We start from the raw sequence: 27,343 nt of genomic DNA, 5'->3' as shown, positions 1-27,343 counted from the left end.
CAGTGCTTTCGCCAGTATCACTACACTCCAGCGGTCATTGGGCGAGACGTTGGACAAATAAGGGCAAAGAACCATCCTCACACAGTCATTCCAATGGGAAATGTAGAGACACGTTAACCTGATGTGTATTTTTGCCTTGTGTGTGAAAATGGAGCCAGAGTGCTGCACCTGATGTTGATTAATGTAATTAAATTGGCACAATGAAATTATATTTGTGTCACATTGCAGAGATTGATGCTTGTGGTCATGTTAATATGAGTGAACAATAATGTGATGATTATTTGTCCATTTTGTGGTGTTCTATAAATCCTCAGTGGCAAGACTCTTAGTCTGGCACTGTCACCTGACCTCAGATATAACTGATGCCTGTGGATATTGAAGGAGGAATAATCTTTTTTTTTTTTTAAAGACCGAATCATGCCTGTTAATGTATAATAAAGGGCAGCATTTTCCATGAAATGTTCATCACCTAGTGTAGTTTGACTAAATGTTAAAACGGCTTGCCAGAGCCACCCGGCGATGAACGTGCTTCCTCACTCGCGCTCCTCTGCGTGGTGACTCAGTCCCAGCCAATCAGGTTGCACGCTTCCTGATTCTGTCGACTTATCATTCGGCTCTCGGCGTCACGAGCGCCTTCCCTGCCTTCCGTACGAGAGAGAGAGACAGCATCTGCGGTTTCCCACTTTTTCTAACTACGTGTAAGCTCTTATTACTTTATCTGTCTATTCTTACATCTCTTGTACTCGTATTATAACTTCATCACTTTCTCATAATTATCTACATGACGGGTTTTTGTCTCTGACGGCATCCTCAGAGGTTTGTCTTTGAGTTAGCCGACAACTGACGGGTTAGCTGGTGTTTTCACAGCTCCAACGGCTTTTTTCCCCTCTTGGTTCGTGGTTCTCTAGCTTGCAGGATGCAGCAGCTTGTAGCCCATCGTCTATTTTTAAACCAGGCCGTCAGCTGTAGCTACGTCTTTCTCCATTTAGAGCTGCGGGGTGTGAAGACGTTCGGGGGTGTCAAGTTGCGGGTCCATCTTGAAGCAGACGCGTCGCTCAATTTAGTTTAAAAAAAAACCGGTTACGGGTGACGCTTTTGTTCGGCTGTAGAGGATGTGTGGAGAACACGATGGTGCCACACTAGTTGGGCTAGTTGAATGCAGTAGAGGCGGAGGTGTGACTACTGTGAAAGGAAATGACGGTGTGCAGCAGGCCTACACAGGCTCCGGCATCTGCTTCAGGCAATGTCATTGTCCAACAAATGGATATCCAGAGAGTATTTACACCAATATTGGTTTATCCGGTTCATTGAAGAACTTTGGGGTCTTTTTAAATGCATTTTCATGAAACCATTTCAACCCTTTAGTTCTTCAGAAAGTATCAGGTGTCCATAATTATTTATTTATCCATGGATGCCATTTTGTTCTCCTGGGGTAGCTCTCCTGCTTATTCTGTAAAGGTTTTAAAAATTATTGTTGGTGTATATAGTATTAATCTGCATTTTCACTTAATTCATCATTTTGACTTCAAAAGGAGCCCAATCAGTTGGATTCTTACTAAATCTGTCCGGGACTTTTACTAAAGAACTAAGAAACTAGTTGTCAGTTAGGGAAAGTGGTGGTATTTAAATTTGAAACTTAGTTTCCCAACAGATGCACTTATCAGGTTTTTTCTGGACGATATTGATTGTACACCCCCCAACGATTCACATACTCCGTCCAATTATGACTGATCCCCAGTTATGTTTTCATAATGAACATGGCTCATAAAGGAGAAATGTACAGCAGCTTTCCTAATACATGTAGAAGTTTAGCATCCAACAGAAAATTAAAAGAATTGTTGAATTCAACAGTACATACTGTTGGTTGAAGCATTTATAGACTAGTTGGTGGGCGTTCTTTGTTTTTAGGTTTTTAATGACTGGAAAAGAACCTGAATTTGTGTTTTCAACAGTGTTTGACAGGCTGATACAGGGAAAATCATCTGATTCAATCTCTGTCCAACTCAGTGGTGGATCTCTAATTTCCAATGCAAAAATCTAGTTTACATGCTCAAAAAGTCCGTTTATCCAAAAGTTTTTAAGGCAGATATTATATGTCCAAGAAAACAGAGTTATTTGGTCAAAGCAGCTGACACTCGGCAGTATGTATATTTTAGAATCATATGTATGTGGATGATTCAGTTGCGTTTTTTACAGAGGGCCAATTCATATTTGTAATCTACAGACAAGACAAAAAGGTTGAATTCATATCCAATTATACAAGCAAATCAAATTCATATTTGGACATTTCACTGATCCACATTAAGATCACACTACAATCCAGTCATTATTATAATTGTCAAATGAATTATGATTTTTATGCCAGTTGGCAGAAAGTTATTAAAGGAATCAAGTCGTCAACTTTACAAGAATACATCATTTTGAGCAAGTATGTCAACTTGACTATTTATAAAGCCTTTGATTGTTATCTAGCCTCAGGTTACTTAAACGTTGTTTCCAGTTGTGTGTTTGAGCGTGTCCTGTTTGTAAATTTCCATTCAGGCTTTTAAGGGTCATGTTTTCCTGTGCTTTCAATGCATTTGTAGAGTATGGATTTGGAACAGTTTGCATAGTGCTAATCGATGCAGTGCTGCAGGCATCGTGGTCAGAAACCCTGTCTGACCTCTGCTGAACGCGTAAGAGATTAGGGTGCCACTCAGCTCTGCAGTCCATATCATTTAACCAAAGGAGACCAAACAGTCCATTTGTGCCTGGTCACATTCTCTTTGTTTGACACGTTTAGGTTTAAATACTGCAATCTAAAACGGTTGCATAATTATTGGCAGTAGAGAATACTTGTGCAAGAATTTTGCAATACTTTTTTGTTGAATCCAACATGTTCAATAAACTGAACGGACCTGCAGAGATTACTCGGCTGCAGGAAGCCACACCTTCTATGACTTGAACATACCATCTATCCTGACCTGACTGCATCAGTCTGGCTACGTGTACGGCTCGGCTCATATGCTTAAGAAACCCATAAAAACACTGATCAAAATTTGTCAGGACTACATTTTCAGGTTACTGTTTTATTGTTTCTCTAAATGTTTTAGACATTTTTTGCCAAGTCATTGTTTACTCCCCTGTGAGAGCCTGCAGTGTGGCCTGTCTCCTTCAGAGCTGCACTCTTTTATTAAGTCTTTGTGTTTATACTCTCAAACAGATCAGAACGATGTCTATCCTGAAGATCCACGCTCGTGAGATTTTTGACTCCCGTGGGAATCCCACTGTGGAAGTTGACCTGTACACTAAGAAAGGTATTGTATCCTGTCTTAATGTCTTCTTGTGAATTTTTTTCTACAAACTCTACATATTGCTCATCTTTGCTTCCTGGGATTATTTGCATCCAGGCAAAGCAGTCCTAATGGTTAGACATGTAGATTTTTATCAATTCCCAAGCTTGTATATGTCTGGAAAATTTTAAAACGCGTCATTCCAATATCTTGATGTTTTTAGAAACATATTTCTAGGGAATGTGTATATATAAATCTCTGCTTTACTACATTAAGAGTTTCCTTTTTGTCCAACACATTGATCATTTAAACAGAACCTGTTTTGTTTTTTTTCCCTGGGCTTTTAAACTGGACCTGTAGTCCTTAAACTGGGTCTGATTTAGGGGCCAAACATACCATTGGTACAGTTTCATAGTTTATCATATGTGTCAACAAAAGTAAAAATATTGAATATTCCAAAAGCTGTTCTCTAAATTCTTTTTTTTTTTGCGTAGGAAAATGGTCTCAAGTATCCTAGATTTTGAAATAATATAACTAAATGTGAAATAGCCCTTTACTACTATTGAGAAGCTAATCTAATGTCAGAACTGTTATTTCATGAGTTGTAAAGCATACAGATGATAAAACCCAACTAATTAAATGTCTTGAACTCAAACATTTATAATAGGTGCTCCGAACATCTTATAGATCTAAAACAGGGATTTATCCAGGACCCACTCTAACCTGAGTTCAGCACACCAAACCACTTTTTCAGTTTCTAAATGCCCCTTTTTTAAAGTCTGATTCACTTATAGATTAGGGACACATGCTTTGTTAGATAAATGGGAATAATCTGGTAATTCCTGGAGCAGATTTATTTATTTTTTCTCTTGTATTAAAGTACTTTTTAAGGAAAAATGATGATCCACAGCTCAGGTTGGCCTGGCTGTTGTAATCCAAAATGGTATTGTTTTAAGACAGTTGGATAATCTAGATATTCCAGTCTGAGAAAAGCATGGAGTTCTGAAATGAAATATTTCTGGGAAACTTGGTTTTAAAAATACATTACGTTGTTATAACAGCTAATAACAGGTAATTTAGAACAATTTGATTAAAACATCAAACTATTGTAGTGCAAGTCGGACATGTTAATTCATTTCTTAATTGTTTTTAAAGATTTCTAATGAATATCCCTCCCTGAAGGTAGTGCGTCAGCTCAGGACAGTTTAGCTGCTTGTTGACCCTATGCTGCCGCCAGCTGTAGGCCCAGAGTGGATCAGATAAAATGAACTTTTGAAAATAGCTCCTGTAACATCATACGGCCACCACAGCTTACTGTTACTGTAATGGTTTAGGAGCACAACACCCATGCAGTACAGTCGGTATCTTTAACAAGCCTGTGAATTTGTTCTGGATTTGATCCCTCTGCCAGAGATCAGAATTAAGACGGCTATTTGCTGCAGAACAATTCAAAATGAATTCATTTTCCAGCCTATAAATGCATCGACCAACAGCATGTCCTCTGCAGTTTATTTTTTTTGTATTTTATGAAAAATCTGATACAATTTGGAGGCATGTGCTTTAATGCATAAATGGGGATAATTGTGTAATTCTTTCTTTTTCTGTTGGACTCGAAACCTCCATCAGAACCTGCATGATATTTTCTCATTCATGTTTAACTGGAAACTGGAATCACCAGGACGGGCGTCAGAAGGCCAGAAACCTCCGTCGGCCAAGAAAAGCCAGATTGATGCATCTGTTTAAAAATCTTTAATTAAATTGCTTTGATTGGTTTAGCTGTAAAATATTCAACCTGTGAAGCATTTGGCTGCGGTTTAGATCAATTTAATCAACCAATGGTCTGTCTACCCTTTTTCTTTTCTTTTTTTTTAATGGGGTTGTTTGTGTTCTTTGAGTTGAAACAAAGGAAGTTACTCAACTCTGATGTCCTGAGAATGTTAATGAAGCAACCTGAATGATCACTGACGTAGAAGAGAATTAGACCGACAGCTGGCCTGAAAACACTGTCTCTACAGCCATCTATTCAGCAGTTTAGGACGCCTGTTCTGTTTACTGTAAACCCATCTTTATCTTTTTGACAAAGATTTGCCTTTTAAGTCCAGCAGCTCTGTTTTGACACCATTAGCAGCCCAGACAGACCCCAGAGAGTGCCTGCTGCATCCAGAGGCAGCCTGTCATAATTATTGTGCCATTTTATGTCCTGTTAGTCATTCACACTCTGATCTTTGTCTTATCTACTTGTAGAGCTATCTGCATATAACTGGTGTTTTTATTCAACCATCTAAATACATTTATAGTTCTGATGAAACATCTTTGAACTGGATTTTGTTCAGATTTGGCAGATGGAGTGGGAAAGCACTCGATTTGTGGCCTGATTGGTTGTAGCCAGTCGGCCCTTACTGCTGCATGCTGATTTCTAGCTGCAGATGATTTTGTTTGGCATTACTTCAGGGCCTAGACAGCGGCTGTGTCACCAAATCCCCTCAGACTCTACCATCTCTGCTGCTCCACTGAGCAAAATGAATAGTGTGCTTTTTCCTTTTTCAGATTTTCATCCACTTTGGACTCAAATGGGTATGTGCTTGTGGGGGCAGGACTTGATATCCTGCCACAGATTTACTGCACATGCTCAGTTGGGTCTTTCCCCCCCGCCCCCACCCCCTGTTACATCACAGCTTTTTCGCAGCACAGCCAGCACCACTTCCTCGCTACGTATTGTATTCCCTTTTGGCTGAATGTAAAAACTATTTGTGCTTTTCACTTATTGTGGCACAGACCACAGGGCTCAACAAATGTTTTATTGTGCAACAAAGGAATTTAATTTGGGAAGCAGCGTGTCCTAGTGAAGTCCTATTTGAATGTCTCTTTTATTCTGTCTTGTGCGAGAGCCAGCATTCTTAAACCCAAACGTCTCGTGTGTTTTTAAGGTCTTTTCAGAGCCGCAGTTCCCAGCGGTGCTTCCACCGGCATCTATGAGGCTCTAGAGCTCCGTGACAATGACAAAACACGCTACATGGGCAAAGGTAAAGCATCTCCATCTATGCTCGCTCTAAACTCTGGTCACTTCCTTCCTTTCATAACTTTCCAGCTCATTTCAACACTTCCATGAACTCTTGCTTTCTTTCTTTCTTTCCTGATTTCTTTTCAATTTCCCCATTTCTGTTTCTCCTGTTAGGAGTCAAAAGAGCTGTTAAATATATAAATGAGTTCTTGGCCCCTGCGTTATGTAACCAGGTAAATAAAACGTGGAAAATTAGGGTGACTCATTGCACTGCACAGCAGCATGAAGAATGAGTTTGCTTCTTGAGACTAATGTTCATCAGGCACTAACAGATGTTCACAGATTTAAAAAAAGAATAAACAGTAGAATAATTAACAGCTAAATTAGTGAATATTCTTCTAATAATTTCCTCATCCTTAAAATCCGGTGCTCTGTGTTCATCTGCATGGCCTGCGTTGCATGGTCTTCTCCTGTCTGTCAGTCATGGTCTGCTTGTCCCCTTGCAGGTGTCTCTAAAGCTGTTGAACATATCAATAAAACTATTGCACCTGCACTGGTTAGCAAGGTAGGACCATTCATTGTTTGACTAATTTGTGTGTGTGAGCGTGCTAATTTCAGAAATCATTGACTCTGAAAACCTGTTTAAAATATTTTGGCAGCACTGGTAACCAGACGACTAACTATACAGTCTTTCCATGTAAAATAGTCATGCATTACCACTGAGTAACTTTTTTACCTTTTGTAATTAATTAACATAAATTGCATTAGTATAGTTACCACAGTAAAATTCCCAGATACTGGCGTAACATTACTGGTGTGTGTGTGTGTGTGTGTGTGTGTGTGTGTGTGTGCGCCTAACCAAGTTAAACTAGCTGTTTGATATAAATGTTTCCACCTTAACTTGTCCTGTTGTGTCTGAATCAAGGATGTGAGCGTTGTGGAGCAGGAGAAGATCGACAAGCTGATGCTGGACATGGATGGCACAGAAAACAAGTGTAAGATGCTGCTTTAAAAACAGACTTGCAGAGATCTGCTACATTGTAAAGCAATTTTTCATATGCTCATTATTTATGAGTCATTGTTGGGTGTTTTTTAAAAATCACTTATTTTTGGATAAACAGCTTGAAAAACTGTATTGTAGGCAGATGATCAATGCTACATACAAGCTTTGATTCTTGCTTGATGCATGAAATCATTATTTTTATTGGATAATTTGACAGAAAGTTGACTCGTGCATATTTTGTTTTAGCTTCAATCTGATTGGTTAATACACAAAATCACATCAGTGACTTCCTGGAATGCAGCACAGACTTTTTTTTTTAAGCATGGCTGTACAACTAATGGGCAGATAAAAAAAAAAAAAATGAAGTTCTTTCTAAACGGGAAGATAAAGGAAAGGCTGGCAGTCAAATTGTACCCTATTTTACCTTCAGAGACTTTCAAGGGAAGCTTCTCTCTGGACCTCCAGTTAGTCCTAAGAACGTAGACCCAGTTGTTTACAAATGTGGACACTAGAGCTGGGCAACATGGACAAAATTATCACTTTCGTTTTCTATACTGAACAGTTTCTAAGATCTAAAAACTGACATCCATTTTCAAAAATTCAGCTAAACAAAATCTGCAGTCTACTCATATAAAATGCTAGTTTAAAAAAAAAAAAAAACTCAGTGGAAGCATAAAAAAATTCAAATCAAGGTGAACTACTGGGTCCAGTCTCTTTATCATGTTGGCCCCAGTGAACAGCCAGATAAGCCACATGTATCGTCTGTCTTGCTGAGTTTTAAAGTCTACTCATCATCTTGTTGATTATCTCTTTTCCTCGCTAAATACTGGAACCGTCTTAGATTCTGGCGTTGTTGCAACCAATATTTATATTTTGCCAACATTCTTGTGATCAGCAAATAATATAAACTCCTGTTTGGTGTATTTTTAAATAATTAAAGGTTAATTTTCCTGCAGAAGAACAAGTTTCATTGTTAAATATGAATTGTAGCTTTAAATTACTCTGAATGTTATAGAACTAGTAGTGCAGTCGGTTAGGACTAGATGCAAAATAAAGCTTTAATTACTGTTCAAATTTTATTCTGCAATTGCTAGTACAAACGGTGAGAGATTTTTGTCCTTTCTCAGGTTAACGGGATGCTCCATACGCAATAACCAGTGTACCTGCTTAAAGCCGCACTTTATGTCCAGTCAATCTTATTATCACACTTTTAAAAACCCATGTTGGGCAATGTATTTTACAGATGGGATTAAAAAAAAATACAGTAGAAGTAATGGCAGCAAATGAGAGCATTAAAGGAAAGTGAAATAAAAATACTGTAAGTTCTGTTCAGGCTTCATTTCTACTGAAGTAAAGGAAAAGGATAAGCACATGTACAATGCATCTACATTTCCATAACCAATCAACTTTATTTATAGGTCCACCTTTCAGTCATTTAAACATCTACTCTGGATGTTCTCTCGTTGTGATGCTGAAACAACTTTCTAAAAACAGATTTAAAGAGAATTTAACTGAGGTTTATGAATCCTATATTAGTTACCCATAACAAGTTGTAGTTTTAGGAACACAAAACGTGCATCGGTCATTTTAATAAGCTGTTTTAAAAATCTGTGATATATCAGTGATATTTTTTAAATGTAGTGTTGATACACATGCATTATACGCCACACATTTAAATTACTCTTCTTTCCCTCAGCTAAGTTTGGTGCTAATGCCATCCTGGGTGTATCCCTGGCTGTGTGCAAGGCTGGTGCAGCGGAGAAGGGCGTTCCCCTCTACCGCCACATTGCTGACCTGGCTGGCAACCCTGAAGTCATCCTCCCTGTGCCTGTGAGTATCCTGCACTGAGAGCTTTCTTGAGAGGACCGATGCCCTCAGCCCAACGGACGTCAGCGCCTGATCCGAAAGTCATTGTATTCTATCCCGATTTCATCAAGCATGAAAAAATGATCTTTTTCTGCTTGGCTTTAGGCTTTCAACGTCATCAACGGTGGCTCCCATGCAGGCAACAAGCTGGCCATGCAGGAGTTCATGATCTTGCCTGTTGGAGCCAGCAGCTTCAAGGAAGCCATGCGGATCGGTGCCGAGGTCTACCACAACCTAAAGAATGTCATCAAGGAGAAATACGGCAAGGATGCCACCAACGTAGGAGATGAGGGTGGCTTCGCCCCCAACATCCTGGAAAACAAAGAAGGTGTGGGAAATAGTACCACATGTTGCATATTCTTAAAAATGAATTGCTTAATACCACACCTTTAGACTTGCATTTATTAAAATAAAAACCAAAACTCGACTCTGAAATTATAACCTGCTAGTTTCTGACCAAAGTATCAGGTCAGTGTGCTTCTGTGGCAAACCACTTGATGATGCAGAGTGTTTAGTGTTAAAAATCCTGAAATGTTTTGCTTTCAATCAGCTCTGGAGCTGCTAAAGAACGCCATCGCCAAGGCCGGCTACACCGACAAGATCGTCATCGGCATGGATGTGGCTGCCTCTGAGTTCTACAAGGGGGGCAAGTATGACCTGGACTTCAAGTCTCCTGATGACCCCAGCCGCTACATCACCCCTGACAAGCTGGCTGACCTCTACAGGAGCTTCGTCAAAGATTACCCAGGTGAGTTTAACCCTCCTTTTATTAAGGAATAAATGGTATTAGAGAAGATTTTATATTTCGATCTGACAAAGATACTGATGTGAGCTCATAATTCAAATGTCCACATTTCTCTCTCAGTTGTTTCCATCGAGGACCCCTTTGACCAGGATGACTGGGAGGCATGGAGCAAATTCACAGCCAGTACCAGCATCCAGGTCGTGGGAGACGATCTCACAGTCACCAACCCCAAACGTATCGCCAAGGGCGTCGATGAAAAAGCCTGTAACTGCCTGCTGCTGAAGGTCAACCAGATCGGCTCAGTCACAGAGTCCCTGCAGGCGTGAGTGTCCATAACACAGCCGTGCTGTTGAGAAAATTCTACACCGTAAATACAGTTTGAGCAGACTAAAACATTTCTCCTTTATTTTAGCTGCAAGATGGCCCAGAGCAATGGCTGGGGGGTGATGGTGAGCCACCGCTCTGGAGAGACCGAGGACACCTTCATCGCTGACCTTGTTGTCGGCCTCTGCACTGGACAGGTAATTACTTTTCGAAGCCTTGTGCAAAATGTAAACAAATCTGTAATGGTTCAGCTTTAGATCTTATGTACCACTAAACATCTTGCAGATCAAGACAGGTGCACCTTGCCGATCCGAGCGTTTGGCCAAGTACAACCAGCTCCTTAGGTGAGTCTTCTCTACAAACATGCACAGCTTCTTTTTTTTTTTTTTTTTTATAGAAATAAAAAATGCATCAATTTCTGAGACTAAATTGGGCCTAACTTTCTCTCAGGATTGAAGAGGAGCTCGGTGACAAGGCCCGCTTCGCCGGCCAGAAATTTAGGCACCCCATCTGAGAGCCAGGTCAACTTCTTCGGGCCACTGCGTGTTCATTGCTCATAAATAATCCCCCACACATGTACGCCACACTAGGTCGCCTGCCCTATATGGAGTGAAGATGGAAAAGACGTCTACAATCCCAGGTCCAAGCCTGTAGTCTGTGGCGTGGAGAAGCAGCACTATATTCCTAGTACAGCCTCATGGCTCAACTCATCTGCAAACTGCTTTAGCTCCTGAATGTGTTGGTCCTTGTGTTAGTGTCTGTATTACTGTGTGAGATTTTTTTCAGCTTCTTGTGAGTTGTAGTGATTGTGATCCTCAGATTATTTGAGCAACTGTAACTCTAGTAAGGACCTGCCTGAAGCAGTGGTAAAGAGTTATGTATGTGCAATGTGTCATCTCCGATAAGGTCTTGTGTTACTGTAAGCCCCGGCAGAAATATGTAATAAATATAGTTTCAAAACTGTCTTTGTGATTTTTATTTCTGTGGTTATGAAACTTGTATGTGTAACTTCTGTATCAAGATTAAAACGTTCCTGTATAAACAATTTATTTGGTCAGTGCTGCAGTTTGAGCTGAAAGAGGTTGAAACTTGAGCTCAGGGTGGTGAGACTCCCATAGCTGTCCCTCCTCCTGGGTGAAGGAATTTGAAGGCTCAGTGGGAGCTTTCTGCTTGGCCCTTGCCAAGATAAATAAAGGTCTATTCAGTAGGGACATCGGTCTGCCTGGTGTTGCCAGTGGGTTTGTGTCGCACCAAATTAGTTCAAGGCCTTTCTAAACTTGTCTACATTGTTGAACCATCACCAAGGAGAGGTCCTCCCCCAACAGGCCTCTACTGGGACGCCACAGGTAACGCAGATTCGGCTGCGGATTTCATCAAAATCAAAAATCACGTATTTAAACGAATTTTATTGCTAAATTCATTCAGTAAGGTGGAAAGGACAATCTGAAAAGGGTTCAACTTGAAATTTGAGTTGTCCTATAAGTGATTGGCGCCATCTTGTGGTCAAAGTGCAAAAATGCCCCCTCACGCTAACGTAATAACATCAGGAACAGTGCGGAAATTGCAATTATAACGTAACTTAAACATGAATCGGACCTGGTTTGTCTAGTAAAAGGCCTGGAGATGTCTTTTACTGTGAATTATCGCTAAATATATACAAACAACTGAATTATAGACTAAACTCTTTGTTTTTGCCCCTCAGAGGTTTGCATGCACTCATCAGTATGAGTCTTTGGGCTTTTAAAGATGCATTTTATATGTTCTTCCTTAGGATGCCCTGATGACAATAACACAATGTCAGAGAAGAATTAGGTGCAGAAGTTTAGTTGTGAATTTTCTCAAAACGGGGTTAAAACTTTGCATCTATGTTCACATACAACCCCACAAATATTTGGACAAATGTCCCTTAGAACAAATATGCAGTAAAACCCATTTTTTAAGTTGTCAGTGAGCTTCTAGCAAAACTTTGTGTATTTCACTACTTGTCAGAAATAGAAGAACTCTATCTAGCACCAACCCTGCTTTAAAACGGTTTTCAAATTGTCATTAAAGTTTGGTTTGGTGCCATTCCAGAGGCTTAATGTTGGCCTGGTTTATCTATTTTTTTATCCATAAAATTATTGTCTTTAGTGTGTTTGTCTTTATCTTGTTGAAAAACCCACCTGAGTCCTAGTTTCAACCATCTAACTGTTGCTATAATACAAATTCAAAGGTTTGGAGGAACTCCTCATTCTTTCTTCTTCCACTCGGTTTGTACACTGCACCAGCAAAACATGCCCTCAGCATGATGCTACCACCACCACCATGCTTAGCACATGGTATAGTATCATGTCTCCTCCAGACATGTCCCTGTGAGCAGCTGTAGATGTCTGTCAAACTTTAACGTGTGGATTTTGAGTTGACAGGTTCTTTCTGGGCCAGCACCTTCTCAGTCCCAGTTGGTGTTAAACAGCACTCACTTTGGGCACTGGTGTTCAACCATCTTCCAGTTGATAATAGACTGGAGGCTTGGTGGTTGATGCTGAACATCCTAACAAATTTCCTTTCTTCTGAGCATGACAGTTTGGGTTTCAATGTTTGAAACTTAGAAAAAAAATGGACAGTGACTCCAAACACAGAAAATTTGGATTAGACTGAAAAAAGGCAAATATTAGACCTTTCAATCAGCTATCAATTAAATTCTGACATCATGCTCAGATGAATGTAAGTAAACTTTCTGAGTGGTTCGGCAGAAGATCTCCACAAGGATGGAATGGACTCCAAGTCCGAAAAGGAAAATGAAGAAATACTAATGACAATCAGTCTCTCTTGATCTGGAGCTCCATGCGAGATCTCGCTTTATGATGTGAGGATGATCTTGAGAAAGGTAAGGTTTCGGCTCAAAACTATAGTAGGACAAGCTTGTTATTGACCTGAACAGAGTTTGAACCGCAGTCACTAAAAATGTCATTGGTAACATGCTACACTGTAATGTACTAAAATCTTACAGCTCCCCTACCACAGAGCATCATAAACAGGAATATCTGCAATTTGCAGGTGAACTTGTAAATGATTCAGAAAAGGCCTATGAAAAAGTTCTGTGAACAGACAAGACAAAAATTGAGTTCTTCAGTATCGATTCAACCTGCTGTGTTTGGAGGAAAAGACATGCTTAGTATGAAAAACGCTGTCTCCACAGTCAAGCGTACTTTGAGACTTTTTTTGAAGGGCAAAAGATGGGGGCATGTGCAGTAAAACCTGGATACAAATCTTGTTCCTTAAGCCCACACACTGATGAAGGGTTGTGGATGGGTTTAGTAGCCTGACAATAACACAAAACATACCACCAAGGCACCAATTAGAGCCCACATCAGGTTTTCCTTTCTTTTCAGAATTTTTTTGAGTAATATTCTTTATGTAAATTAGACTGTACATTTCTTTGGAGTTTACCAAACATTACTTTTTGTTGTTATATTACTTAAAATCCCCAAAAAATGCAACAATGTTGGAGCTTGCAATATCACAAAATGTAAAAAAAGTTAAAAAAAGAAGAAAAAACAATATATATATATATATATATATATATATATATATACAATATATATAACCTGACATAAAACGATATATATATTTTTTTGATATTTTTTACTTTCTATCTATCTATCTATCTATCTATCTATCTATCTATCTATCTATCTATCTATCTATCTATCTATCTATCTATCTATCTATCTATCTATCTATCTATCTATCTATCTATCTATCTATCTATCTATCTATCTATCTATCTATCTATAGCCATTTCCTTTGCTTAATCTTTTTATATTTCCCTTACATACCAAATGATAAATACTTACAAATTGCTATATTTTAATGATCTCAACAGAAAGGCTATTCTATTCTATTCTATTCTATTCTATTCTATTCTATTCTATTCTATTCTATTCTATCCCTCTGAGTTAACCTTCAGTCCATAGTGGGTCACAGTAGTTTTATCAGGAAGAAGATGCCTCCAGGACTTCCATTGAACCTGGTGTTCCCTGCCTTGACCAGTGGGTGGCGGTATTTCACCGGTTGAATTTTAAGAACCCCCCCCCCCCCCCCCCCCCCCCCGCCCTTCCTCTAACTGCTCTCACCCCAAGATGAAGAAGGATGCTGTCATGCTGAGTACCTCTCATACACACCAGTCTGAGCATCCCGGCAACGATTCCTCTGTATTCTCATAGTCCATCATTTATGACAGCATTATACCAAAAGCCGCTCGCTTAGTTCCAGCTACATAAGAAAAAGACACACAGGTGGCACTGCAGCTGTTGTAGTACTACTGTTGTAGAGGCGACACTTGGCTAACTAACGTTGGCTAATTGCCCCTGCTGCTGCTATTGTTTGTTGTTGCAGTCTCTCATCAAACAAATCACAGATGTTGTAGAGCAAGCTCTTTAAGGTAAGTGCAGTGAGCTGCAACCAGCTTCTTCTTTTCACCTTTGATATACGGCAGTCCACAAAAATAAAATGAAAAAAAAAAAAAGTGAGGAAATAGTTTGGGAACGCAGGGCTGTTAATGCACATCCTTGCTTGATAGCTGCTGGGCTCATTTGTTTGCCCCTCACTGTTGCTGGTTACCGTGAAGCAAATGTTAGCGGCTAGTCACTAGCACTGATTGGGAATGCCAGCTAGGTGCCGTCTAAGGCCTGGAAACAAACGGCTCGTTTACACCGGTTAGCTTAGAGTACGTGGCAAACACGCAACTTGACATTATTTAATTTCTTGCTTTTCATGTAAGGCTACAGGACTACTCATATGCATTATTAGAGGTGTTTCTTATTTTATACTCGCCTTGTGTAGCGTCTTTGTTTCAGGAAGTAGACGGAGCCCCAGGAGCTATTGTCATTAGCTCCAGGAAACGTTAGCCAGCGAAGCTAACTTGCAGTCTTTGTGTTTGCCTTAATTATTGTTGTGTTGCTCGTAGTTTGTGGTTCTTTGAGATGAAAATATGGCCGGGTTTTAATGTATGCTGATGTAGGGTGGCTGCACAATCATGCTGAGTTGTTGAAACAAAACAAAAAAAGAGAAAGTTGCAACATGCTTGTTGCTAAAATTTCTCAACAAATAAAGTAGCATTAATTATAAACTGTTCAAAACATTGACAGCAAAACTAAATATACAATGTCTGGTAGTTATATTTTCATGACTTGTGCTTTTGTTGATGAAGATTTGCATCATTTAAGGATATGTGATGTCATATAAGTTTAATAATAGTAAACAAATCGTTTTTTTGACAGTACTGGATAACAGAGATGTTACATAAACTGACAAAATAAAATCGGAGTATTATTATTGACCTCTTATTATGTGTAAAAAAAAAAAATACTTACATATATTTTATGTAAAACATAATATGTGTTTATTTGTACCTATTGTGTGTCAATGTTTTGGTATTTTTTCCCCAGCCTTTTATGCATGCAAAGCCCTGATAAGCTGAACTACACCACAGCAAATAAATATGCAGACTGATCAAAGGCGAGAGAAACATTTGTTTTCATTTATTACTGTCAAGCTATTTTCAGTTGGCTGGGAGAAACCGATTCAATGTTGACAACATCTGCATTTTCTCACTTGTAACCATTAGGCTGGAGGAAATCTTCAATAGATATCCTGACAGCATTTGGCTGCAGAATAAACTCACTGCTACATCTTATTGAGTCACTTAAAAAGAAAAGGTTTTGTACCGTGCTGCTGCACCTCTCGGAGTATCTAAACAATCCCTGGCAACTGTTCAGATCTGTGAGTAATGGCATGTTGGATAGGGAAGACACGGCAGAAAATGAAACACTTGTGGTTTGTAATGTGTTGTTCGGTCGCACGGTGTGTCACAGTTATTACATAATCATCTGAAGGGATGTATTTTTGCTGACTCCCAACTGTTGGTCCTGAGAGTCATGTCTATAACCTTGATAAATTTTTAGAAGTCAGTTTAAACAAACAAAGTCATATTTTTATCGCATTGTTAATATTGCTTTAGTCTGTTTAAAGTCAGACTCTTCCTGACTTTAACTTACTTGTTCCAATGCTCTTTTATTTGAGATAGTATAAAAAATCCCTACATTTTCATGCTTCCGTCAAGGTAATGAGTTTAGTAGGAAATCCTAATAGCAGTACTCATCGGAGGACAAATGTTTGTTTTAATGTCAACTTAAAAAGAATACACCAATGAACTGAACTTATCAACCTTTTGTGAAATTTGGTACTTTGAAGTATGGATCCACAACTAGGCCTGGGCCATTATAGGATTCTCACAGTATGATAACCTTTAGTATAAAGACCCCAAGTTCATGGTATTCCTGCATAAAAAAATGTATTTCTGTTGTTTAAAACAGAAAATCAAAAATTATTCCCATTGCAACATTGTAACATTAATTATTGCAAGTATATTATTGTCATTTATAACATGTCGTTGTTCGATGCGCAACAGGAAGCAACGTTGCTGTGATACTGATCTTTCCCTTGCTTTATCACTGTGTTCCCACCACTTTTTATGAGCGTTAGATTGCCAAAAATATATACCAAGAGTGGGCCTGGAGGGCAGTAATGTCTCGGTATTACTGTCTTATCCTATCAGATATTGCATCCAAGCAGTCCTTTGTGATTGCCACATTACAAACTGATTATGAGACGACAATTGTGATTTGGTATATTGTGTAGGTGTTGTTAGATCAGTTTCGCAGAAAATTTGAGCAGATTTGAATCCATAGCTTTTTAAACTCTCCATATAACTTGATTCTGGTAACCGGCTCTTAGTCATCCACAACCAACCCCAAAACTTCTCTTCTACTAGTAGCTGACTAGGATGGTACTGTGTTAATGGTACAAACCGGATTCCAAAAAAGTTGGGACACTAAACAAATTGTGAATAAAAACTGAATGCAATGATATGGAGGTGCCAACATCTAATATGTTATTCAGAATAGAACACACGGTGGCGCAGTTGGTAGCACTGTTGCCTTGCAGCAAGAAGGTCCTGGGTTCGATTCCCGGCCGGGGGTCTTTCTGCATGGAGTTTGCATGTTCTCCCCGTGCATGCGTGGGTTCTCACCGGGTACTCTGGCTTCCTCCCACAGTCCAAAGACATGCCTGTTAGGTTAATTGGTAACTCTAAATTGCCCTTAGGTGTATGAATGAGTGTGTGCGTGGTTGTTTGTGTGTTGCCCTGCGATGGACTGGCGACCTGTCCAGGGTGTACCCCGCCTCTCGCCCATAGACTGCTGGAGATAGGCACCAGCTCCCCCGCGACCCACTATGGAATAAGCGGTAGACAATGACTGACTGACTGAGAATAGAACACAAATCACAGATCAAAAGTTTAAACTGAGAGAATGTATCATTTTTAGGGAAAATATGTTGTTTCAAAATTACATGGCATCCTAAAAAAGTTGAGACAAGGCCATTTTTACCACTGTGTGGCAACACCCCTTCTTACAACACTCAACAGACGTCTGGGGACAGAGGGAACCAGTTTCTCAAGTTTAGAAATAGAAATGCTCTCCCATTCATGTCTAATACAAGCCTCTAACTGTTCAATCGTCTTGGGCCTTCTTTGTCGCACGTTCCTCTTTATGATGCGCCAAATGTTCTCTATAGGTGAAAGATCTGGACTGCAGGCGGGCCATTTCAGTACCCGGATCCTTCTCCTACGTAGCCATGATGTTGTGATTGCTGCAGAATGTGGTCTGGCATCATCTAGTTGAAAAATGCAGGTCTTCATATGTTGTTCTAGAACCTGAACACAGTTCTCTGCATTAATGGTGCCTTTCCAGACATGCAAGCTGCCCATGCCACAAGCACTCATGCAACCCCGTACCATCGTGCAGGCTTCTGATGTTGATAACAACTTGGGTTATCCTTGTCCTCTCTGGTCCGGGTGACATGGCGTCCCAGTGTTCCATAAAGAACTTCAAATCGTGACTCATCTGACCACAGAGCAGTCTTCCATTTTGCCACACTCCATTTTAAAAGACCCCTGGCCCAGTGCAAACGTCTGAGCTTGTAGAGCTTGCTTAGAAATGGCTTCCTCTTTGCACTGTAGAGTTTCAGCTGGCAACGGCGGATGGCACGGTGGATTGTGTTCACTGACAATGCTTTCTGGAAGTATTCCTGAGCCCATTCTGTTATTTCCTTGAGGTTAGAGGTGCAGTGACGTTTAAGGGCCCGGAGATTACGAGCATCCAGTAGAGTTTTACAGCATTGACTCTTACGCACAGAGATTGTTCCAGATTCTCTGAATCTTTTGATGATGTTATGCACGGTTGATGATGATAACTTGAAAGTCTTTGCTATTTTACGCTGGGTAACACCATTCTGGTATTGTTGCACTATCTTTCTGCGCAACAATGGTGGAATTGGTGATCCTCTTACCATCTTGGCTTCAGAGAGACACTGACACTCAGAGAAGCTCTTTTTATACCCAATCATGTTGTCAATTGACCTAATTAGTGTTCATTGGTCTTCCAGCTGTTCGTTATATGCTCAATTTCCTTTTTCCAGCCACTTATTGTTACTTGTCCCAACTTTTTTGGGATTTGTTGATGCCATGTAATTTTGAAACAACCTATTTTTCTCTTAAAATGATACATTCTCTCAGTTTAAACTTTTGATCTGTGATTTGTGTTCTATTCTGAATAACATATTGGATGTTGGCACCTCCACATCATTGCATTCAGTTTTTATTCACAATTTGTTTAGTGTCCCAACTTTTTTGGAATCCGGTTTGTACATAATCACTATAAAAACACCAAAAATATTTAAAATTGGTTATCAAGAGAGAACTTTTGCCTAAAATAGAGATTAGTTACTGATTAGCTTCACATTAGTATTTCTTTTTAGCTTTAGATATCCACTTATGATCGCTAAAGCCTTCAACCATCATATTTCAGATGCCTGGCGGTCTGTGTTTCATTCTGGCCATATTTAGTGGCAGTGATTTAGGTTTTCTTTACCTACCATTTAGAATATAAACTTGCTGTGTTGAGGTACAGAGATCTGCCATTACAGGCTATATGTTGATTACCACTTCAGCAGAACGCTGACTGAAAACCACCTTAATGGGTGGTTAAATTCCTCTGGGTTTGTGAGGAGGCTAATTTAGAATATCTTAAAACAGAACTTTTAGGGCCTTTTGTTTGCGGTTCTGTTGCGTGGTATGTGTTGAATTTTTGAGTGGTCTGAAAAATCGCTCTCAGTCACATATCTGACGACACACCCTGCCTATTGCAGGGTAATCCGCTGGGGTTGCTGTAGCAGCGGAGTCATGATAAGTGAAGTGCAATAAACCTGCTATTTTCCTTTAATGACTAGTATGTGTTTGAGTAATGGCAGCTGGCTGCGAGTAATATGTGGCAAAGGCCAGACAATGATGAGGAAAATCCTTTTTCCCCTGTGCTCCGACACCTCTTTGTTGGATGACGTGTCAATGCACACGGTCTAGAATTCATTATTACCATGTTGCACACAAATGGCAGCTTGCTGTTTTTCTCCTCTTGTTATGAGAAAGAGATTTACCTTAAAATCCGCCTGTTTTCTCTGTCTGCCTGGCTCTGTACCATTAAAGCCTCTTGGCATTGTTTTACGGTGTGTGATGTTGAGGTGAGCTTCAACTGTGGTGGCTACTGAGGGTTGCTTAAAAGAGGAGGTGATTTATTGTTTTATTCAACACTGTTGGGTTGCTGCGAGATGTAGGTGAGCAGTGAAACAGATGTTGTCAAGAGCCCACAAAGAAACAAAGCTTGATGTGCAACCAATGCATTCAAATGATTAGACGTACTCGTAGCAAAGGCAACGCAATGGACAAAAAAATTGGCTGGCAAGTAGATTTTCCTTTGTAGTGTTCAGTATCTGTTTCATTGCAAGATCTCTGGCTGTTACACAGAAAATTAATGCCCTTAACAAAGGAGCAATGTTCGCTCAAAGACCTCTTGATGGGCAATTCAAGTGCTGTATATTCATTAAAAATAACAATCTGTCAGCACTTACTGACAGCACGCACAACAAGCCAAGCTCTCTTTATTGTTCTCCGAAGATGTTTTTCAGTTCCCGTGCCAAGAGCAGGGTAATTGGCTGTAGCAAAGCCGTGCATGTGTTGTTTTAAGATATTGGACTGACACGCACAGGGCACACTGGCAGAAATGAGGCGAGCAGCCCCCTCCTCTCCCTCTTTCTCCCCTTCAGTCTCTTCCCGCCCCCCCCTCCACTCAGCATGTGAGTGAAAGGAAAGAATAGATGCGTTTTGTGTTGTTTGACAGCTTCCCTTCACCTCTCATAAGAGGAGATCCAAGCACGCTGCATCTTCTCTCATCTTTGTTTGATTCGGGCCTAGCTCTGCAGCTCCAACAATTGTGCCAAGGAGATGGTATCTGCAAGTGCCGTTCGTGTTAACAATTGCGAACTGTCTTGCTGCCTGCCGCCGGTGGTATTTGATGTACTAGATGTGATCAAATCTGTTTTCTGCGTGAGTCGGCCTCATCTTCATCTCACAAATTCTGCCTGAATCCTCCTGGTTGGATTGGCATGCATGCATCGTAACTAATAAGGCACAGTGCGGTTTTCTGTTGCTGAGGCTGCCTGCATATTTTCTCTGTTGAATTTAGGGTGTTGCAACCGGCCCTATTCTAATGTCCTTTCAGCTCTGTGTACCTAAGTGGTTATACAATGAAAAGTGTGTAAACTGGAAGTCAAGGCTTGGCTAACATTGCAGCTGTGAAGCAACAGCCAAACGAACACATGATGAAGAGGGTGAAGCCCTAGATACCTAAAAACTTTGGTATGTTGGTGTCTGCCTCTCTTCTAGATTCCTCATCATAACTACGGTTGAAACCAGATCTTTACCTTCACTGTATTAAAAGACACAGTTTTTCCCCCACCATTTAATCTGACGTTTATGTACATTCCCTTTGTATTTAGTAGCATTGCCTTTTGAATTGTATGATTTGGGTTGAATGTTTTTGTGTTAGTTTTCCTGGATTTTGGCCCATTTCTCCGGACAGAGCTGGTATAGTTGTCAGGTTTGTAGGCCACCATACTCAGCTCTGCTCACACTGGCTTAGATCAGCGCTTTGTCACGGCAATTCTAAAACGTTGATTTTGTTGTCCTTATAATGTTGGGACTATGGTCCATCTGGAAGACCCAATTGTGATTCTACTCCCTGGCTGATGTCTTGAGATGTTGCTTCAATATTTCCAAACAGTGTTTGCCCTTCATGCTGCAGCTGGTTTAGATAGTACACCAGTCCCTCCTGCAGCTAAACAGCCACACAGTATGATGCTGCCACCCCCGTACTTCACAGTGGGGATGGTTTTCCCAGGGTTTGCAAGCTTAGAAAGTGTTGCGATGGTGATATTAAAGTTGAATATTGCAATAATAATATCCGTAATGATAAATCCACACGATTCACTCCTCTCTTTCTCATCTGTCGTTTTGGTGCATCCAAAACTCTTTTTGACATTTGGCATCTTCGGTACTAACATCTGTGTTATGTGTGATCTTTCACACTGCCATTAAACTGCATTCAGCAGGCAGATTATCCTATTGTCTTGCAAAACCTGAATTTATGACACTGGGAGTGAAATAACCCACAAGCACTGCATTCTAAACAGTCCTTTGGGATAGTAACATTGTATATGCTGGTATTGCGATGGTGATGTGTTTGCGATATGTAGTGCTGCCTTAGTAATTATGGTGAAACACTTCAATTTTAGTTTAATCGCACTGTAATTAAAAAGTAAATTTTTGTTCCTGAATGTATCTGCAAACTATAAACTGGTTATTTTTTCTTTCGGAATGTCGATTTGTTCCTTTCTGAGGTGTCGTTTAATTGTCAACCACCTTCCGCCAGCATCTTTAAAGTGTCTTTTGATTTTGTTCTCGGGTTGAAATGCGCATTTCACTCTAAACAACATTTTCTTTCTGAACAGTATGATGGCTGACCATTCCCATGGTAATTGTGCAAACAGGTGAACATTGCACCTTCAGGCTTCTAGAAAATGTACGCAAAGGATGATAAGACTTGTGGAGCTCCACAATTATCTTCCTGATATCTTGTCCCAGTCCTTTTGATTTTTCTATGATAAAATTTTCTTTTATATTAATTTCAAAAAACGAGGGAAAGATTTTTCCCCACACGGGATTCGGGCCAAAACCCTGTTTTCTAGTGTGAGGCAGCCTATTAATAGCTCTTTGTCACTGACGGTGCAAAAAAGCATACATTGTAAGTGGAAAAATAACAGCCAGCCTTTCACCATCTCAGTAAGAGAGCAAAATGAAATGGTGTAGGATCAGCTGGCTGGCTCCTGAGGAGAAGAAGAGAAGGGTTGAGGAGTGGGGGGCTGTGAGGTTGAAGGAGGAGGAGGACTGCTTTGCTACTCTGTGTGTGTGTGTGTGTGTGTGTGTGTGTGTGTGTGTGTGTGTGTGTGTGTGTGTGTGTGTGTGTGTGTGTGTGTGTGTGTGTGTGTGTGTGTGTGTGTGTGTGTGTGTGTGTGTGTCAGTACTGATTAGGTAAGAGATTGCCTCATGTAATGACACTGCATGGTGCTCGTGGTGCAGAAACACAAACAATGCATACCAGTGTTACACTGCGCACACACCCTGCAGCTGCCTGCCTCAAGATGTTTATATAGACATATACACTACCCTGGAATATTTCAACATGACAAGGTTTTTCAGGGGACACACAGATACACTCGTATTCTGCCGAAAGGCCTTTTTCTGTGCTCTCTTTTCCTGTGTAGCACAGATAAAAAGTGGAGGTGATTAAAGGAAAGGAGCACAATAGAGCGGGTACTTTTCTATCAGCACTCATTGTTACAATTTTTCAGCAAATACATGTGGCTGAATGGGCTACATAACCTCCTAAACCCCCTGCTGTTAGTTTAACCTTAAGCTTTCAGCAGGAACATGTGATATTCTGTTCCGATTTGGACCTGTAACGTTTTTATCCTACTTTCCGACCTATTAGGGTTATCATGATACTAAAATTTTCAACTCAATACTGATTTTAAGACAAAATATAAGTTACAACATGACTATATTTGGCCTTTCTTTGTTAGGGTGAAACCAGTCTGTGTGGAACAATTCAACCCTCATTTAGAAAAATTTATAACTGAAGTGTCACCTCCCTGTTTGGCAAAACAGTAGACAAGGGAACAGTATAAGTGTTAATGTCCTTTACGGAAGTGTGTACCTGTAATTCAGTCAGGTTAATGTTGTAAATATGAATCTGAGAATATTATTTAATATTAATATTTTAATATTAATATTTTACCAAATAATATTCCGGTCTGTTAAGGATTGTCCTGTGAATACCAGCCCCATTAAGGCGATGGTATTAGGACAGAATAGAAAGGTGTGAGACGAGCTCTGGCATTATTGAACAGCATAAACTCTGCACACACATGGAAGGAATTCACACAATTTCTTAAAATACAAGAATTTATTAACAAAAATAAGTCAACTCAAAAGTCAAACATATTTCAATCAACAAACTCTTTACTATGCTAAAAAAATCCAACTAAACTACCAAGCAGAATTAAAGAATAATGAAGACTAACGGACTATGTACAATATAAACAAGTTGATTAAAGATGATTAGAAATTATGACCAAAAAGAGTGATGCAACATTACCATGCAATGTTTATGTTTGAGAACCAAGGATTATCATGAAGAATCTGGAAGTGAAGTTAAGTTAGTTTTGGAACTAACTTAGAAAATAATCAGCAACCTTTAGACAACCCTTCACAATGCAAGATCAGATTAAATATTATTTTAATAAAATAATGTTTTAAATAATGATCTGCTGAATAAAACCAACCTCCTGGATGACTAATTCTCAACGGTGTCTAATTAGCTGCCTTCATTTATTAAAATAATATTTGAAGAAATATTATTGAGTATTTTGGAAAAGAGCCAAATCTTTCTGGAGAAATGGGGCTTAATGGTGTTTACTTAGTTATCAACTTTAGTAAATGATGTTCAGGGACTATTATTCACTAGCTTGAAAACTAACAACCTTTCTGTTGACTAGCCTTAATGCTAGCACACGTGTTCTTACCGGCTGGCCGTTGGGCTAACAAAGAAGCTAGCTAAAGTGCTAAGCTAGAGATAGCTTAGCGCCAGAATCAACACATACCTTTAAAATACCAGGGTTAAAATGCATAAGCGCTGACGGCGCGTTATGAGCAATGTTCTGGTTAAGACCACCCTTTAAATAAAGTTTATCTTAGCTTTAAAACATACAAAGAACCCGAACCGGCCTGGGTGCTACAGGTAGCATGCTAGCACCAAGATAGCCGAGTTCCACAAAACAAACTTCATAACATGAAAACGTTTAGATCATTTCATCCCAAACCAATCTGTTAATCTGCCCAAAACCCAAACTCTGAACCTGTTGAGGTTGTCCAAGGGCGAAGTTTGAAGAAGATATCCGTCGTGAACAAAGAGTTAGCTTCCCGCTAACTTCTTCAGTTTCCTCCGATCAGAAGGTGCGTTCGTTCTGTGAACACAGGTTGGCTTCCCGCTAACTTCCTCAGTTTCTCCCGATCAGAAGGTGACCAGCTGTTCGTTACCGTAAACACGGTTGGGGCCGTCGTCTTTCCTCCAGACTCGGCTTGTTGAAACAGCTTCTCTCGGAACACCGTTTGCTTCTGTGGGGCCTCGAAGAGAAAATGTAAGCAACTCTTACACCTTAATTTCTCCGTTCATGAATGAAAATACCGGATACACAGACAGTATTTCATTCTACTTAACATTTGCAAATGATCGGTGATCGGTCCTTGGATCCAGTTGAATTTCTGTCCTTTTGCCAGCAAAAGACATTCAGCGCGCTGTGTTCCCTCCTGACCCGATGGTCATCGGTGTGGAAGAGAAAGACTTGTGGAAAGGTGGGGCTTTTATTTGGGTATTGGCGCCACAAGAAGTCCGCAGTTACCCCATTTCCTGGCTGTGCTGGAAGACGGTTAATGCACTATATTTTGAAAGGTTCCAGGAAAGTATGTACCGGAGTTTTAGTGTTGAACACCCATGGCTGTGTGGTCAACATCCCCCCTTTTAGTTCCGAAGAATGGGACGAAATCCAGTCTTTGGGGCTAACAATCCGTCCTCAGCCATGTGAAAAGAGTCACTGGGTTCCTGTAGCAAGGCAGAGTTCAACAGTCCATTTTGGTTCAGAGGTTAGTGTTTGGACAGGAGTGAGGCAGGCTTGGGCAGAGACTAATACTAATAAAATGTTTTTAAAAAAAAACAAAAACAAAAATAAAAGTCACGTAATAATTTTTACACCATAATAATACTGCTTTTAAACCTTACTTTCTGAAGTTCAAACCATAAGAAAGAAAAAGATTAAAACAGAATATAATATAATATTTACCATCTTCATACCTTGTTTGATAGATTTTACAGGCTTGCCATGTCTTTTAGGAATGCCGTTACCTCAGTTATAACACGCCTGCAGATCATCTCAAACTCCTCCTCTGTGATGACATCTTTGGAGTGGCTCCACTGTTTACCACCAACCTTACAGTTCGATGTTGCACTGTGAAAAGGTGTTTGTCTTTTAACTGGTGGCTTGTCTTTTGGCTGATGCCAGTTACCACCCCCCTGGTTCTGTTGCATCACTTGGGGACTTACTTTGCGCCTCTTCTTAGGCCTGTTCTCAGTTTGAATGTTTAACACTCTAACTTTGCCTTTTCCTGCTCTGTCTGAACTGACACGTGTTTCCCACACAAGCTGAGCATATCTACGAGTCTCCTGCATAGAGAGATTCTCCGTTATGCACTGCATAGTCACATCATACTGCACGATAACGTGGAGATTGTGAAGAAACAACAACTTAAACGTGTGGTCTTCTTCAAGACCTGGAGCATAACATCCCTGAAAATAAGCTGTCTTCAAACGGTGGAAATATTCTCTGGGAGGTTCGAACTGTTTTTGCAAAACTGTCAAAGCATTAATAGTGGCAGCGGCTTCATCTCTGTAAACATAGTACTCTTCTCTAAGAGCCTGGCAGAGAGCTGGATAGCTGTCACTAATTTCTGGAGGAAGAGTTTTTATGAACGCATGAACACTCTTAGCTGTTGTTTTCCAAATAAGCCGCAGCTTCTCACGATCAGAAGGAAAACGCAAGTCAAGAAGACAATGTTCAACCTCACACAGGTAAGCATCAATATTTGACTCCTGGCTACCTGGATCAAAAACTTCTATGTCCTTAGCAAGGGATTCAAGCTGTTTGAAACGGACACTATGCTCCCAAGGTGGACCACGTCCATCTGAGAAGTCATGCTGGTTAAGTTCATGAAATGGTGGAAGATCATGACAAAACCTCTGGGGAAGGAAACAAGTTTTCTCATGATTTAAATGAGAGCTTTGTAATGAATGGACTCGTGCAAGTGGTGCTGGGTCAGGTTGGATTGAGTCACCCGAGAACCATGTGCTTCTCTCCTGGTCCCTAGGGGTCGACACAGAGTCAGAAAGGAGAGGGGTGCCGATCAGGCTGGAAGAGGGCTCCTCCCACTGAATCGGGCCACTTGTACACGCTGAGTCCGGCACTTGGTCATCTTGGTGGTTGTTTACTGCACTGGGGTTTGGCAGGAAACCACTGGAGACCATCTGACTTCCAACATTTCGGTTAAGGTCTGTGGAAGTAAGTTGGACACTTTGGCTGAATTTAGGAGGGGGAGACTCTGACCTAGGTGCAGGATGCCTGCTGTCTGAGTCTCCCCCCTGCTGTGGCTGCTGCAGCTGCTGTGAGTGAAAATGCAAATTGGGTACCTGAGAGGTGGGGGTCTGTCCCCCCTTTAGGGATGAAGCTTTCTTGAGCTCATCTGCCTTCAGGTCCACTAACTTTGCTTCAGCTTTCTTGGTCCTCTCCTCAGCTTTTGAGAGCTCAAGCTTTGCAGCATTCTCTCTTTGAAGGGCCATCTGATGGTCAGCCTGTAACTGAAAATATCTTTTAGCTTCCAGTTGTGATTTCTGCTGATACAACAAGGTAAGCTGACAAAGAACATCTGAAATCAGAGCATCTCCAGTCGGATACTTAATGAAGTTTACCAACTCCTGAATCCTCTGATCACATGTGGCAAGGTCAAACTGATTTAAAGCATCCTGCTCATC

The 27,343-nt window shown here is 40.4% G+C and overlaps 2 protein-coding genes across 6 annotated transcripts in view; both read left to right on the top strand.

Annotated features, from left to right (window-relative positions):
* Window positions 1-555: 555 nt before the first annotated feature.
* On the top strand, window positions 556-11,174 carry eno1a (enolase 1a, (alpha)). 2 transcript variants are annotated; one of them, XM_047371698.1, is made up of 12 exons: window positions 556-698; window positions 3,203-3,296; window positions 6,200-6,295; window positions 6,780-6,838; window positions 7,199-7,268; window positions 8,973-9,106; window positions 9,248-9,470; window positions 9,693-9,890; window positions 10,008-10,209; window positions 10,300-10,408; window positions 10,497-10,555; window positions 10,662-11,174. In XM_047371698.1, the coding sequence occupies exons 2-12, from the start codon at window positions 3,212-3,214 to the stop codon at window positions 10,723-10,725; spliced, it is 1,299 nt and encodes a 432-aa protein (XP_047227654.1). In that variant the 5' UTR covers window positions 556-698; window positions 3,203-3,211; the 3' UTR covers window positions 10,726-11,174. The 2 variants fall into 2 exon arrangements, with proteins under 2 accessions (XP_047227654.1, XP_047227663.1); XM_047371707.1 differs by lacking the exon at window positions 6,780-6,838 and adding an exon at window positions 6,448-6,506.
* Window positions 11,175-14,331: 3,157 nt separating this feature from the next.
* rerea (arginine-glutamic acid dipeptide (RE) repeats a) overlaps window positions 14,332-27,343 on the top strand; it is a 191,247-nt gene continuing 178,235 nt past the window's right edge. For 2 of the 4 annotated variants that reach the window (XM_047391703.1, XM_047391625.1), the window contains exon 1: window positions 14,332-14,634. The gene's annotated coding sequence lies outside the window, so the exon portion shown is untranslated. The remainder of the gene's footprint in view (window positions 14,635-27,343) is intronic. The other 2 variants (XM_047391872.1, XM_047391961.1) reach the window with 1 other exon arrangement.

Source organism: Girardinichthys multiradiatus, chromosome 1, assembly GCF_021462225.1.
Source record: "Girardinichthys multiradiatus isolate DD_20200921_A chromosome 1, DD_fGirMul_XY1, whole genome shotgun sequence".
Lineage (NCBI taxonomy): Eukaryota > Metazoa > Chordata > Actinopteri > Cyprinodontiformes > Goodeidae > Girardinichthys > Girardinichthys multiradiatus.
The sequence above is the reverse complement of the archived record's forward strand: the minus strand, read 5'-3'. Positions and strand labels throughout refer to the sequence as shown.

Bases quoted from the DNA above. Each gene is read 5' to 3' on its own strand.
- eno1a (XM_047371698.1), top strand. From the start codon at position 3,212: ATGTCTATCCTGAAGATCCACGCTCGTGAGATTTTTGACTCCCGTGGG. The intron at 7,269-8,972 runs GTAAGATGCTGC...TCTTTCCCTCAG, and splicing joins GGATGGCACAGAAAACAAGT to CTAAGTTTGGTGCTAATGCC. The intron at 9,471-9,692 runs GTGTGGGAAATA...GCTTTCAATCAG, and splicing joins CATCCTGGAAAACAAAGAAG to CTCTGGAGCTGCTAAAGAAC.